The 14934-nt window shown below is 52.7% G+C and overlaps 1 protein-coding gene and 1 long non-coding RNA gene across 2 annotated transcripts; one reads left to right on the forward strand and one right to left on the reverse strand.

The window, feature by feature from the left end:
* The first annotated feature begins 376 nt into the window (after positions 1-376).
* Positions 377-13583, forward strand: CLIP3 (CAP-Gly domain containing linker protein 3). Its single transcript, XM_005908217.3, has 14 exons — positions 377-1295; positions 1612-1835; positions 5553-5692; positions 5777-5870; positions 6078-6239; positions 6618-6736; positions 7235-7471; positions 10578-10713; positions 10832-10960; positions 11838-11981; positions 12050-12173; positions 12380-12444; positions 12815-12887; positions 13445-13583. Exons 2-14 carry the CDS (start codon positions 1670-1672, stop codon positions 13497-13499), a joined length of 1644 nt encoding a protein of 547 aa, XP_005908279.1. The 5' UTR covers positions 377-1295; positions 1612-1669; the 3' UTR covers positions 13500-13583.
* Positions 10710-13503, reverse strand: LOC138991803 (uncharacterized). The gene is made up of 3 exons (XR_011467681.1): positions 13366-13503; positions 12791-12983; positions 10710-11462 (listed from the first exon to the last, which is right to left on the reverse strand). It is a non-coding gene; the product is annotated as an uncharacterized lncRNA (long non-coding RNA).
* Positions 13584-14934: the final 1351 nt, after the last annotated feature.

Raw genomic sequence — 14934 nt, forward strand, 5'->3', positions numbered from 1 at the left:
ATCAGGTATTGGGGGAGGAGCATTCCAGGCAGAAGAAACAGCTAGTGCGAAGGTCCAGGGGTGAGGAGGGACAAGGAGGCCAGTGTGGTTAGAGTGCAGCGAGTGACGGGGACAGTGAGAGGAGGTGAGATTGGCAAGATGATGGGACTTGTGGGCTATGGTTGAGACATTGGCTTTTATCTGGGGTGAGGTGCAGCAAGCAGATGCCTTTAGGAAGGTCCTGATGTGATAGGCATTAATAGGTCCCCTGTGGCAGCATATTGGGGTGTTAGGGGGAGCAGGGAGAACAGGGAAGGGGCTGCTGCCATAGTCCAGGTAGGAGAGGATGAAGGATGGACCAGGGTCAGGGCCTGGGATGAGGGTGAGGGATGAAATACCTTGGGAATACCTTGAATGGAGCTACTGGGCCGGCGCATTAGAAGGATGAGGGGTGGAAGGCAAAGTCAACCAGTTATGTTCAGATCGGAGTGGACACGGCAGGCCATAGTCAGGTGTGAAACAGCCAAGCCACTGTGATGGAGCCATCCTTGGCTGGCTCCTGGAGGCCTTTCTGGGGAGGGGTCTGTTGGCAGATGTGTGCCCTACACTGCCAAAGTCAGGTAGCATGGTGATTAAGCCGAGCTACTTGGATTCAAGTCTTAGCTCCATTTTACCTACTTGCTCTATACCCTTGGGCAAGTGGCTTAACTTCTCTTGGCCTGGTAAGTGCGGTGCGAGCACTCTGCGACAATTACCATGACAATGACCATAGGAGTCTCTACAAAACCATCCCTCTGAGACATCACTTGTCTAGGGCGAACGTGGAGAAGAGGTCAGGTCTGATACGTTAGAGAGAGAAAACACCTGTCACTACCACAGACCCCTGCCCTAATTGGTCTGGTTTGCAGGCCTGCGGGGAAGGCGCTATCACAGCGGGAAGGACTGTGCAGGTTTTCCCAGGACTTAACGAATGAACAACTGCTTCATCTCTTTCCTTCTGTCTCCAAGCCTCACATCTTTCTTGGTGGCCATTTCTTCTTCCCCATCCTCTGTGTCTCTTCCCTTACCGTTCCTGCCTGCAGCCTTTTCATCAATGCAAACAGCCTCTCGCTGTCTCCGCCCCCGCGCCTGGTTGGGGGTGACACGGCGCATGCGCTGTCAGTGCCCCTCCCTCTCCACCCCCATCCCCCCGTCGGCGTCTGGGCCTCATCCCCTTCTCTCTGTCTCCTTCTCCCCCATCACTTCTCCAGACACTGACACCCCATTACTCCAGTTTCCCCGGTTTCAGCTTTGGTCTTCAGCCCCATCCACCCGAGGTAAGACGGATAGAGGGGAGGCCGGCGGAGAAGGGGAGGGGCAAAGCATCCTGCATCCTGAGATAAACAAACCCGGGGAGGGGGCGGCCTAGACTGAAGGGCCTGACGCGGGAGGAGAAGAATGGGGGACTGGCCTGGGGGAAATGGTAGACCGTAGGCCCACAAACCAGGGTCCTCTGATGGGTGACTGACATCTCTATGGTTGCCCAAAATCCAGTGCTGGGGGCGTGAGAGCAATCCGGAGCCCTGGGAGCGTATCGGGGGCTCAGATTCTGGAGACTGTGGATCACCCTCTCTAGTTGACCTCTGCCCCTAGGATTTGCCTGAAGCCCACCCCCAACTCTGCACCTGCCCCCCGAGGGCCACCGAGGACCATGACTAAGACAGATCCTGCCCCCATGGCCCCGCCGCTCAGGGCGGAGGAAGAAGAGGAGGAGGAGGAGGATGAGCCCGTCCCGGAGCCCCCCAGCCCCACCCAGGAGCGCCGGCAGAAGCCTGTTGTGCACCCCTCGGCACCAGCCCCCCTCCCTAAGGACTACGGTAACCCCCCTCCCCATCCTGCAATATGGCCTGGAGCCTTGGGTGGCCAGGGAGATCCGGCTGAAAACTCCGCTGGTGGAGATGGTGGGAGGACTCCCGAGGATTTGAAGGTGGTCTGGAGGAGTCATGGCCCTTGCATCCCCACCCCCCTTCACTCATTCATTCATTCACCCACTGGAGAATGGAATTGGGATAATCCTAATATTTGATTCATGACACATCATTCAGTCCTTTAGTCATTCAACAAGCATGTTTTGAAAGCCTGCTATGGACCTAGGACGTGGGGCCAGACAGATCTAGTCTTTGCCTAAGAAAATCCACAGGCTTCAATAATGGTCACACAAATAAGTACAAAAATACAAGTACATAATTAAAGACATGATGAGAATCGTGTTTGCCAAGAATAGGAGTCTGCAAGAGCCTTTTAAGATACAGTTTTCCTGAATAAATAACATTCAAGGGAGACCCAAGGATGGATTGAGGGTTAACAAGGGGAAGGGGATCCCAGGAGAGGTGATCACAGGAGTGAAGGTTCTGAGGTAGGAAGCTGTGGAGCTGAGAGGGAGGTGTCCTCTTAGATATATAGAAAGTGTCTACTCATTCACCAGCAGTACTATACTCGGTGACAAGCCTTTGCTGGGAGATGGAGATTTAATGGTGAGCAGTCCAGGCATGATCTCTGCTCTCAGGAGAGAAGGCAAGACTAAACAAGTTACAGATATATAAATCAGATAAATTCAGGGACTTCCCTGGGGGTCCAGCGGTTAGGACTTTGCACTTCTACTTCAGAGGGCATGAGTTCGATCCCTGGTCTGGTAACTCTCACATGCCATGAGGCATGGTCAGGAAAAAAAAAATCAGATAAGTCCAGATTGGAGTGAATGCTATGAAAGAAATAAAAGATGGAGATATAATAATAGAGAATGGCTAGGGGGCAGCACCTTGAGATAGAGCAATCAGGATGGGTCTTTCTGACGAGGAAGCATTTAGGTGGAAACCCTGAGCATGAGGGGGGCTTCCCTGGTGGTTCAGTGGTAAAGAATCTGCCTGCCAATTAGGAGATGTGGGTTCAGTCCCTGGGTCAGGGAGATCTCCTGGAGAAGGAAATGGCAGCCCACTCCAGTATTCTTACCTGGAGAATTCCATGGGGTCGCAAAGAGTCGGAAACGACTGAGCAACTATCACTCACTCACGCCAGTATTCTTGCCTGGGAAACCCCATGGACAGAGGAGCCTGGCAGGCTACAGTCCATGGGGTCACAAAGAGTTGGGACACAACTTAGTGACTAAACAACAACAACTGAGCAAGAGGAGGAATCAACCATAGGAAAGCTGGGAAAAGAGAGTTCCAGGCTGTAACCAGCAAGTTGCAAAAGCCCTGAGGCAAGACTGAGCTTGGAACAAAAAGAAAATCATGGTGCTGCAGTTAGGGAGTGATCAGAGATGAAGTTAGAGGTTGGCAAGGGCTGGATCTGGGAAGGGCCTTCAAGGCTACTGTGAGGACTTCGTGTATATTCTAAATGTGATGGTGGGGAGAGCAGTTGGAGGTGGGGGCATGGGTATTTAAAAGCAGGGGAGTGGCAGTTCTGATTTATATTTTTAAAAGCTCCCTCTGGTTATTGCATAGAGAGAGTGGAGCTCAGCCAGAACTGGGTATAGGAGGAGGCTTTTAGATGTTGGCTGGGAATCCTCAGTAGCTGTACGTTCAACTAGGTTCCAAGTTCAGAGAGTAGGCACCAGCAGGATAGGGCAAGAGGGATGGCCTCTGTGGACATGTGTCACTTACTAGAGGGGGATCAGAGAGGCTATAGGTTACCCTCAGTCTGATAGAAAAATAACATTATCTGGGTGTCCAGGGTGGGGTATCCATCCCGGAAAACTGGAAAATTTCCTTTGGAAGTGTGGCTGGGGCCTGTGGCCTGCTGGGATGTCAAAGAGCCTAGGGTGTCTGTTCCCCACGCCCAGGAATCCTGCTGCTTGTAAAACAAGGAGGATTTGGTCACAGAAGGTGAAGGAATCTGAAAATGTGGTTGAGGCCAGAGAGAGGGCTAAGGTGGACTCCAGGAGAAACTCATGTATGTGTTTATTAAATGTGTACATTAATTCAGTGGAGACTGAGCATCTCCTGGATGCCAGGGCCTTGGGGATAAGGGAGAACAGAAATGTCCTAGTGAGGGGGACAAGTGAGAGAGATAGAGGAAAAAGAGGGCAGAAGAGAAAGAGAGGAAAAGAGGAGGGAGGAAGGAGTAAACAAGTAGTGGGGTTTTTTTTTTTTTGGCCACATCATGAGGCATGCAGGATCTTAGTCCCTTGACCAGGCACTGAACCCGGGTCTCTGCAGTCTTAACCAGCAGATGGCTGGGGAAGTACCCAAGTAGTGATATTCTTAAAGAAATTTTTAAAAAGGCAAGAGGAACTTCCCTGGCAGTCCAGTGGTTAAGACTCTGTGCTTCCAATGAAGGGGGTGTGAGTTTGACCCCTAGTTGGAGAACTAAGATCCCACATGCCCTGCGATGCAGCCAAATTAAAAAAAAAAAAGTTGGGGGGGTGGCGAGGCAAGAGATGGAGAAGGGCAGAGGTGCTCACTTGGCCAGGGTGGTCTGGGGAGGCCTCTCTGGAGCCTTAAGAAGATCTGAGGGGAGACTGGCCCTGGCAAGAAAAACAGCAAGCACAAAGCCCTGAGACAGCAATTTGCCTGGCAAATTGAAAGGGTGGAAGGAGGCCAGTGTGACTGGAGGGGAATGAGTGAGGGGGAGAGAGCAAAGAACAGACAAGGCCAGTTGGTGCAGGGCCTTTGGGCCAGAGTGAGATTTGGATCTGTACTCAAGTGTGATGGGAGCCAGGGCAGGGATCTCAGCCAAGAAGGGCTGGGGTTTTAAAGGAGCACACAGGCTGCCTACTGGACACCGTACGGTACTTCCCTGGGCTCTGTATCATCTTGTCATTCACGTGCTCATCCATTCAACAGGCAGAGTTCCCACCACGTGCCAGCCCTGTGCTGGGTGCTGAACATTACTAGAGGGCAATCCTCAGAGTCTAAAGCAGGGAGATGGAAGTTCCTCTGGGTTTCTCCCTGGCTGGCCACAGGTTGGATCCTGCCCATGGGTACATTTATGTGGACTGCACAGTAGCTGAAAAATTGGGGAGATTTTTCTTAAAACTGATTTCTGGCTTTTAAGTTTTCTTTACTCTGGGACTTCCCTAGTCATCCAGGGGCTAAGACTTTACACTCCCAATGCTGGGTGCCTGGGTTCGATCCTTGGTGAGGGAACTAGATCTAGATACTGCCTGCTACTACAAAGATCCCACATGCAGCCAAATAAATAAATCAATATTAAAAATTTTTTTCTTTACTCTGGAGATTCGGCCTAATCGTGCCCAGACTGACAGGGTACCATGGGCCAGAACAGTAGCAATCCCCTTGGGCATGCAGACTCCTTGTCACACTCTTGTTTCGTGAGGTAGAGGTGGCTGTTATACAGGAATCGCCTGATGTTTAATTTTCAAAACACGAGGGCATCCTAATTTTTATGTGAAACCTCTTCATTTTGAAACCTCATGCTGGGCCCACAGAAAATGGCCAGGGCCCACAGGCCACCAGTGTGAGACCCTGCCTTAGGAGGTCTTAAAGACAAAGACTTAGGGCTGCTGTATCTCAGGGTGGAAGGAGGCGGGGTCAGGTTGCCTGGGGGTGACCTTGGACCTCTCACCACCCCAGCCTTCACCTTCTTCGACCCCAACGACCCTGCCTGCCAGGAGATTCTGTTTGACCCCCAGACCACCATCCCTGAGCTGTTCGCCATCGTGCGTCAGTGGGTGCCCCAAGTCCAACACAAGATCGACGTCATCGGCAACGAGGTAAGGACACTGGTGATGCGAGGGAGGAGGGGAAGGGGTCCCTCACGTGTTTGGGTAACCCTCCCTGGTCCCCGGTACCCTTAGATTCTGCGTCGAGGCTGCCATGTGAATGATCGCGATGGGCTGACCGACATGACACTGCTCCATTATGCGTGCAAGGCTGGGGCCCACGGAGTCGGTGAGGGTCCTAGCCCCCAAACCATGAACCCCCAAACTTAGGCTCCCACGCCCGACACTCTCAGAACTCCAGCCCTCAGACCTCCATCCTGAGTCCACCCACAGCCTAGGATCCCAAAGTGCAGTCCCTGAGGCCCAGGGTCTGCCCCATGGCCCTGGCCCCACTCTCTGGAGGAGGGGACCCAAGCTGACCTGGGCTGTCGCGCAGGGGACCCTGCGGCGGCGGTGCGCCTCTCGCAGCAGTTGCTGGCTCTGGGCGCAGACGTGACCCTGCGTAGCCGCTGGACTAACATGAACGCGCTTCACTACGCCGCCTATTTCGACGTGCCCGATCTCGTGCGTGTGCTGCTGAAGGGTGCGCGGCCCCGAGGTGAGGAGGAGGGGCCGGGCTGGGAGCGGGCAGGGCCCCGGAGAGGAAGGAGGTCTTGAAGCAGGGGGAGGGTGCTCAGGTGTAGGGAGTGAAGAAGGGTGGGAAGACGACTAATGGACCTGGCTTGGGAGGCCAGGATGGAAGGTGGGAGGTGCAGGAAATGGGGCTCAGTGGTCCTTAACGCTACTGAGACCTGGCAGGAGCTAGTCGGGAGGGGCGTGGCCGAGCAGGGGCGGGGCTCTGTCTGAGGCTGGGGGAGGCACTGGAGCCTGCGGGTTAAGAGATGAAGAGATGGACTTCGGGAGACTGGAAGGCAGCAGCGAAAGGGCTGGGTGCCGAGGGCGCTCACTTGGAACCCTCCTCTCACCCACTTCCCAGTGGTGAATTCCACGTGCAGTGACTTCAACCACGGCTCAGCCCTGCACATCGCTGCCTCCAACCTGTGCCTGGGCGCGGCCAAATGTTTGCTGGAACACGGCGCCAACCCGGCGCTTCGGGTACTGCCACCCTGGCCCAGTCCTGTTACCTTCCTTTTCCTTCCTTCCCAATCCCTTTCCAGCCAGCAGGCCTCTGCAGAGAATGGGAGAGGGGCAGGACCACTTGCCTTTCTTGAAGCTCTCATTCCCCATTGGCCCAGTTGGACCCTTGACCTGGTACCACAGGAGCCCATTTTCTGTGTTTGTCCTTCCATGGCCCCATTCCTGGGCTTGGGGTCTTGGCCCTGAAGGCATGACCTCCAGCACTGAAGTGGGACCTTCATTCCCCGTCGGCTCCATACTTGACATCCCCGGCTGAGGGCTCAGGGGTGGACTTCCCTGGGGACCGTGGTCTGAACCTTAATGCCGCATCCCTTCCTGTTGCCATGGTGGCCCAGAGCATGACCTTACTCCCGTCTCTGCTTCACCTTGACCCAGGGTCTCTGGGGGCATGGCCTCAGTGGGAGGGCAGCCTACCACCACTGAGTTTTCTCCCCCTCTCTTCCTGTCGGTCCACAGAACCGAAAGGGACAAGTGCCAGCAGAGGTGGTCCCAGACCCCATGGACATGTCCCTGGACAAGGCAGAGGCAGCACTGGTGGCCAAGGAGCTAAGGACGCTACTGGAGGAGGCAGTGCCACTCTCCTGCGCCCTCCCCAAGGTCACACTACCCAACTATGACAACGTCCCAGGCAATCTCATGCTCAGTGCACTGGGCCTGCGCCTGGGAGACCGCGTGCTACTGGATGGCCAGAAGGTCAGGAACTGGAGCAGGGAGGGGAGGGCAGGACTCAGCGCGCAAAGCTGCGGCCTTGGGCAGAGTCCAGACTCGCCCCCTCTGTCTGTCCACCCTCCCAGGCATGCACACAGCGTTTATTTCATCCAGCCGTTCTGCTAGTGCCTCCATTATGCCCCACGCTGGACTGAGCTCTTAGTCCAAGGGGGACAACAGATCCATCTGCTGACAGTGACAGCCCAGAGCAGTTGTGGCTCTCGTGAGGAAGCACAGGCAGAGTGATCAGCACAGGTCGGCCCCATTTGGGTCCCCTGGGCCTTGTGGTCCCCATTCAGGGTCCACCTGTGCTCCCAGAGTGATCACTCCCTTGCTTGGGAAAAAAGTACTGGTCAGAGCAATCAGGGGTGTGATGGGGAATGCATCCACTTGAAGATGTGGAGGAGTGAGCCAGGAGAAGAAAAGGAGAAAGGGGGGTCTTAGGGAGAGGTAGCGGGAGAAGGCAATGGCACCCCACTCCAGTACTGTTGCCCGGAAAATCCCATGGATGGAGGAGCCTGGTAGGCTGCAGTCCATGGGGTCTCTAAGAGTCAGACATGACTGAGCGACTTCTTTCAGTTTCCACTTTAATGCATTGGAGAAGGAAATGGCAACCCACTCCAGTGTTCTTGCCTGGAGAATCCCAGGGACGGAGAAGCCTGGTAGGCTGCAGTCCATGGGGTCGCACAGAGTCAGACATGACTGAAGCGACTTAGCAGCAGCAGCAGCAGCAGGGAGAGGGAGCAGGGATAAAGTCCCAGAGGACAGAGAACATCTTCATTCATCCAGGTATTCCAAATTGAATTCATTTACCTGCTGTCCGTCAGGCTCCATGCTGGACCCAGCCTGTCCTTGGGGGTAAAGACTTGTGTCAGCCCCAGCCTTGCTCTCATAGAACTCCATTTTTATTGAAGAAGAGACAGTCAATAAAGTCAACTCACAGTTAAGATAATTTCCAGTAGCAAGGGCTTTGAAAACATTTATTAAATGCAAATATTTAATAAATTGGCCCTGGCCGAGGGCAGAGGTGCTTTTAGCTAGCGTCTTCTGAGAAGGCATCTCTGAGGAGGTGATATACGGGCTGAGATGGGAAGGAGCTCACCTTGCAAAAATATAAGACGAAACCACAGGTACAAAGGCTCAGAGGAGTGTGCATGGAAGGGAGTTATCTAGGGAGAGTGAAGTGGCAAGGTTAGCAGGGGCTGGACCTGCAGGCCACTGCAGTGACTGGATTTTGTTTCTTTGTACAGTGAGAAGCCATAAAGTCACACTTTGTTTCCTAATCAAGAGTTTTGCATGCATCAGCCCCCTTTGGAAAGTTCTTGTACATGATCTAATCAAATCAGTGTGCCAGTTTTGAAAGCAGGAGGGGTTGACTCTCTCCATTTTACAACACAGAAGACTGTAAGAAATCCAGAGTGGTGAAACCTTTGTCTGGAGACATGTAATAACAGTCTCTGCCTGGAGAGAAGCAGCACAGCACAGTGGTTATTAGGATTTGCTCAAGCACATCTCTTTGCCACTTGTCAGCTGTGGGGCCAGTGATTTCACCTCTCTGGGCATCAGTTTCTTCATCTGTAAAAGGAAACTAAAAATACCCATTTCAGGGGGTTGTATGAGGTTTATTTTAAAAATGAATTTGTATTTTACAATGTTGTGTTAGTTTGCTTCACTGTACAGCAAAATGAATCAGTTACACATACACACATATCCATTCTCTTTTAGATTCTTTTCCAAGTTTAAATTAGTTGAAATGAGTAAACCCCTTAGAACAGGGCTTGGTGTACACCAAGTGCTCTTTGTGTGCCAGCCACTGTTCTGATCCCCACACCAACTCTCCAAAGGAAGCACTATTATTTAGCCCATTTTATAGACAAGGACGGAGAAGGCAATGGCACCCCACTCCAGTACTCTTGTCTGGAAAATCCCATGGATGGAGGAGCCTGGTAGGCTGCAGTCCATGGGGTCACTAAGAGTCGGACACGACTGAGTGACTTCACTTTCACTTTTCTCTTTCATGCATTGGAGAAGGAAGTGGCAACCCACTCCAGTGTTCTTGCCTGGAGAATCCCAGGGACAGCGGAGCCTGGTGGGCTGCCGTCTGTGGAGTCGCATAGAGTCGGACACTACTGAAGCGACTTAGCAGCAGCAGCAGCAGCATAGACAAGGAACTGAGGTGTAGAGCAGTGAAGGAATCTCACCCAAATGATAATAGCCACACTCACTGCAGCTAAGCAATGTCACATATATTAAAAATGTTTCCACCAGATAACTAGACTCTGAGGTGGACTGTTATCCTCATTTTACAGGTGACACTGAGGCCCGTTCAGCCCTTTTATGAAAGTCACAGTATACGAATAGTCAACACTTACTGATCCCTTACTCAGCACCAAGCCCTGTACTGAGGACTTTTCCGTGTCTGTAGCATTCATGTCCAATAGACTTCGTGAGATTGGAAATGTTCTGTGTATTTATAGTCCAGTGAAGTAGCCACAAGCCACATGTGGTTATTAAGAACTTGGAATGTGGCTACTGCAATTGGGGAAATATTTTAATTTTAGTTAATTTTTTTTTTTTTTTTGGGGCCACCTTGCTCAGTATGTGGAACTTTCCTGACCAGGGATCAAACCCATAGCCCCTGCAGTGGAAGCATGGAATCTTAACCACTGGACCATGGGGGAGGTCCTGATTTTGTCATTATGTAGCTAGTGGCTATTTACTACATTGGGCAGGGCAGCTCTGTAACAATCCTGTAAGGTGGGTGCAATTTCTACTCCCATTTCGCAGAGGACACTGAGGCACAGTATGGTTAAGTCACATAGCCAGTGGATGGTGATGTCCAAGCTGAGATGCTGAGATTTGAGCCTGGGGCTCCCTCATACACCCCACCATGTTGCTTGTTTGCCAGTGATTTGTTTTTCTTTTTGGCCACTCTGTGCAGCTTGCAAGATCTCCAGGGACTGAACCTGAGCCCTCAGCAGTGAAAGTGCTGACTCTTAACCACTGGACCGCCAGGGAATTCCCTGTGCCAGTGATCTTATCATGGCCTCCCAAGGCCCACCCAAGCCATATCCTCCCTTGTTTCCTCCAGACGGGCACGCTGCGGTTCTGCGGGACCACGGAGTTCGCCAGTGGCCAGTGGGTGGGCGTGGAGCTGGATGAACCCGAGGGCAAGAATGATGGCAGTGTTGGGGGCGTCCGGTATTTCATCTGCCCTCCCAAGCAGGGTCAGTCCCACAGGGGTCCACTCAGTAGTGATGCTGCTGACTGAGGGGTGGGGTCGGGTGATGATGGGGCAGGGGGCAGAGGCCTGGACAAGTCCCAGCCCAGGCTCTGTCCCCCCAGGTCTTTTTGCCTCTGTGTCCAAGATCTCCAAGGCAGTGGACGCACCTCCTTCATCCGTCACCTCCACACCTCGGACTCCCCGAATGGACTTCTCCCGTGTCACTGGCAAGGGCCGCAGGGAACACAAAGGTCAGGCGGAGCCCATGGGGTGACAGGAGCCAGTCTTGAGGATATTCTGTGGGTAGCCCAGCTTCTGTGACTCAGTTTTTCCTCAGGCCCAAACTCCCATTTTAGAGGACAAACTCTGAGTCCCTGACTTTTGTACCTGAGTTTCTCCTTTGATTCAGTACTGGTCCCACCCAGTTCTTGGAAGGACCTGTATGTGTTCCCTGCCCCCTGTGACTTAGCTTCCCCTTAGACTCAAAGGCTTTCTCCCAGTTTTAGGGAAGAATCTGTGGGATTCCTGGCTTTAGTGACTTGATTTATCCTCAGACCCAACTCCCTCCTTCATTTTATTTATTTTCCCCTCTTCATATTTTTATTTTAAAAATACTTCTTTATTTGCTTACTTATTTGCTGTGCTGGGTGTTAGTTGTGGCACGTGGGGTGTTCCATCTTCCTTGCAGCACGCGCGATATTTAGTTGTGGCATGCAGAATCTAGTTCCCTGACCAGGGATTGATGTAGGCCCCCTGCATTGGGAGTGTGGAGTATTAGCCACTGGATCACCAGGGAAGTTCCCCCTCTCCTTCATTTTAAAAGGATAATTTCTGACTTTTGACACTCGGGTTTTCCTTTGGCCTCAGTATCCTTAACTTTGAGAGTTTTTGGGGTTCTCTAGGTTCTTGACTCAGTTTTCTCTCTAATGCCTAAAGCCCCCAACCCCATTTCTCTGGCAGCTGGGGTTTTCTTTCAAGCCCCCCAACCCCCCACTCCTATTTCAGAGAAAGGCTCTGCAGTTCATCTCATTTGATCAAGGACAGAGTTCCTACCTTGTGGTTTTCTGGGTGGCACAGCATCCCCTGGGCGGAGGCCTCACCCTCAACTCTTGTCCCCTCCACCCCCAGGTAAGAAGAAGCCCTCATCATCCCCATCTCTGGGCAGCCTGCAGCAGCGCGAAGGAGCCAAGGCTGAGGTTGGAGACCAAGTCCTCGTTGCTGGCCAGAAGCAAGGGATTGTGCGCTTCTACGGAAAGACAGACTTCGCCCCAGGTGAGGATCACTATCTGGGCCGGGGGGCAGGCAGGGCCTCAAGGCATCCTGACACCCTCCTGTTGCAGGGTACTGGTATGGCATCGAGCTAGACCAGCCCACCGGCAAGCACGATGGCTCTGTCTTCGGTGTCCGGTACTTCACCTGCCCCCCGAAGCATGGCGTCTTTGCACCAGCATCTCGAATTCAGAGGTGAGCCCAGACTCTGATCATCACCCAGGGTACTTCCCAGAGCCCTGATACCCACCTTAGATGTCTCCTCCTCTTGGACCAGGAGGATAGAGTGGACACCCATCCCCATACCCTAGCGCTTTCCTCGTAGGCCCCCTGCAGCTCAGCTCCTGCCAGACTCTGGCCTCTTGTGGCTCTGACTCCTCGCACTTGTCATGTCTCCCCAGGATTGGTGGATCCACTGACCCCCCTGGGGACAATGTTGGAGCCAAAAAAGTGCATCAAGTGACAAGTGAGTTGCGGGCTGGGTGTGAGGAGGAATGTGGTTTGGGGGTAGGCAGTAAGGTCATGGGTCCTTAGGTATATGCTGGTGACAGAATCTCCAGTATTTAATTGGGGATCCAGGAAAATGATGAGTCGGACCCCCGAAAGGATGGGTGTTATGGAGAAGAGGATGTTAATAAGGCTCTGAGCAGGCATTGGGGACATGGGTAGGTCTCAGAGGACACAGGGAATATTACTGAAAAGAGAGTCTAGATGGCTGTTGGAAGTGTAGGATATTGGGGATGTAGATAAATATTAATGACAAAGAGTCTGGGTGGATATTGAGGACAGAGGTGGGTCTGTCATCCCATCACCTGAAACCTTGCCCTTCTCTTCAGTGACGCAGCCCAAACGCACTTTTACAACAGTCCGGACCCCAAAGGACATCGCATCAGAGAACTCCATCTCCAGGTGCATAGCAACCCTTGGTCCCCTCTCCTGTGGGATAATTCAGGGAAAGCCATCCGCCAGGTCACTGGACAGAGAGGTCTGGAGTTCTGGTTGGGGCTGGAAATAGAGGTTAGGAAAACTTAGGACTTAAGTTAGCTTCCCCGGACCCACCATGAATTCTGGTGAATTCAATTTTTAAGAGGCAAGTAAGACCTTCCCTGGTGGCTCAGTGGTAAAGAATCTGCCTACCAAGCAGGAGACAGGGGTTCAATCCCTGGGTCGGAAAGATCCCCCGGAGAAAGAAATGGCAACCCACTCCAATAATCTTGCCTGGGAAATCCCATGGACAGAGGAGTGAGCTACAGTCCATGGGGTCGCAAAGAGTCAGACACAGCTAGCGACTAAACAAAAACAAGGGAGACAGAACACCCTCTGCTCCAGAGGAGCCTAAGAGAGCCAGAGAGGTGGAGGCAGAACCCAGAAAGGCCAAATCCCAGACCTTGGGGAAGAGCTGGGTGGGGATGGGTCCAGATGCTCCCGCACCCTGCACTGGGGCGTGACACAGTTCTTTTCCCCAGGTTGCTCTTCTGCTGCTGGTTTCCTTGGATGCTGAGGGCGGAGATGCAGTCTTAGAGGCTCTGGACATCCGACAGAGACACAGAGCCCCCTCTAGCGTCTCCTGACACGAGGAGCCCCCGAGTCACCCTGAGATAGAGATTCCCAGTAACACATCCAGAATAGAGACCCCCATTAGCCAGCCCTCGATCACTGAGGCCCTATTAACAGATTCCCCCATGATGACCCCCCAAGTACAGACCCTATGTTACCCAGAAAGAGATTCCCTGAGTGTAGTACCTTCAGGCTAGTCCCACCCCTCAGATCAGACCCTCCAATGAACAGATTTCCATCTCACCCCAAATGACGGTGACTTTCTCTACATGATGCTCCACAGTAGAACATTCCTGAGTCACTAGTCACTGGAGCAAAACCATTCCCTATTAACAAAGTCCCTCCCCACGTCAAACCCCCTTGAAAGAAACATCTCCAGAGAAGAGTAACAGACCCACATTTACTATCAGTCCTGTCAAGATGTTGTGACTCCCATGGTCACCCCAAAATCCTTAGACTGCAATCGGACACTCCCTCCATTAACAAAAGCCTCTACTCTTACCCCTCAAGAAGAGACCCACATTAACCAGCCCACTGTCACCCCCAATTTACAGATGCCAAAACAGTCCTGGAAGTGCTAATTACAGGACCCCCAAGTCTTCCTACCCTCTGCACCCTCAAGAAACCCCCAGTGCCTTGTATGAAGCCCACCCCATGTGGCCCACAGCACCTGTGCTGGCCAGGCTCCCAGAAAATTCTCTATTTTTTAAGTAATGATTTCCCCCTTTGGGGGACCCCAAAATTTGGAGGCCCCATTCTGGGACTCAGGATCCCAACCCCCAGAGTACATGTCCCAAACTTCCCTCTGCCCCTAATTCCTACAGCCCCTAGGAGAGCCCAAAACCCTAACTCCCAGGACCCCCAAATCATGGAACCCCAAATCCCCAGGGAATCCCAAATTTAAAAAATCCGATTCCAAGCCCCCAGGAATCCCCCAACCATGGAAGTCCCTATGCCTGAGATGGAGGAGACTGTAGTCAGGATATGCATCCTAGGCACCCAGGGCACGTCAAGCCCTATTCATAGGCACCAGGAGACCCCCAAACAGAAATTCTCATCCCTGGAAACCAGAGGATTTCGATGCCCCGAGTCCATGGATCACAAGATACCCAAATTCCAAGAGCCCCAGTCCCAAGGGAACCCCAAATCCTCAAGCCTCTCTCTCTAATAGACGAGGAGCATCGAGGCCTTCAGGGGATCCCAAATCCTGGAGCCCCCATTTCAATCTACGTTCTGGTCACAGGTCCAAAACGCCAAATCTAAGTTACTGGCCCTGAAGGACCTCAGAGCACCCTGGTCAGAACAGCAGAAACCGACGGAGACCCTGAAGGCCCAGGGTGTCCAGGGCAGACCTGGGGCCCTGAAAACCAAGGACAGCTCACGACTGCCCCTTCACTGC

Source organism: Bos mutus, chromosome 18 (assembly GCF_027580195.1).
Source record: "Bos mutus isolate GX-2022 chromosome 18, NWIPB_WYAK_1.1, whole genome shotgun sequence".
NCBI lineage: Eukaryota > Metazoa > Chordata > Mammalia > Artiodactyla > Bovidae > Bos > Bos mutus.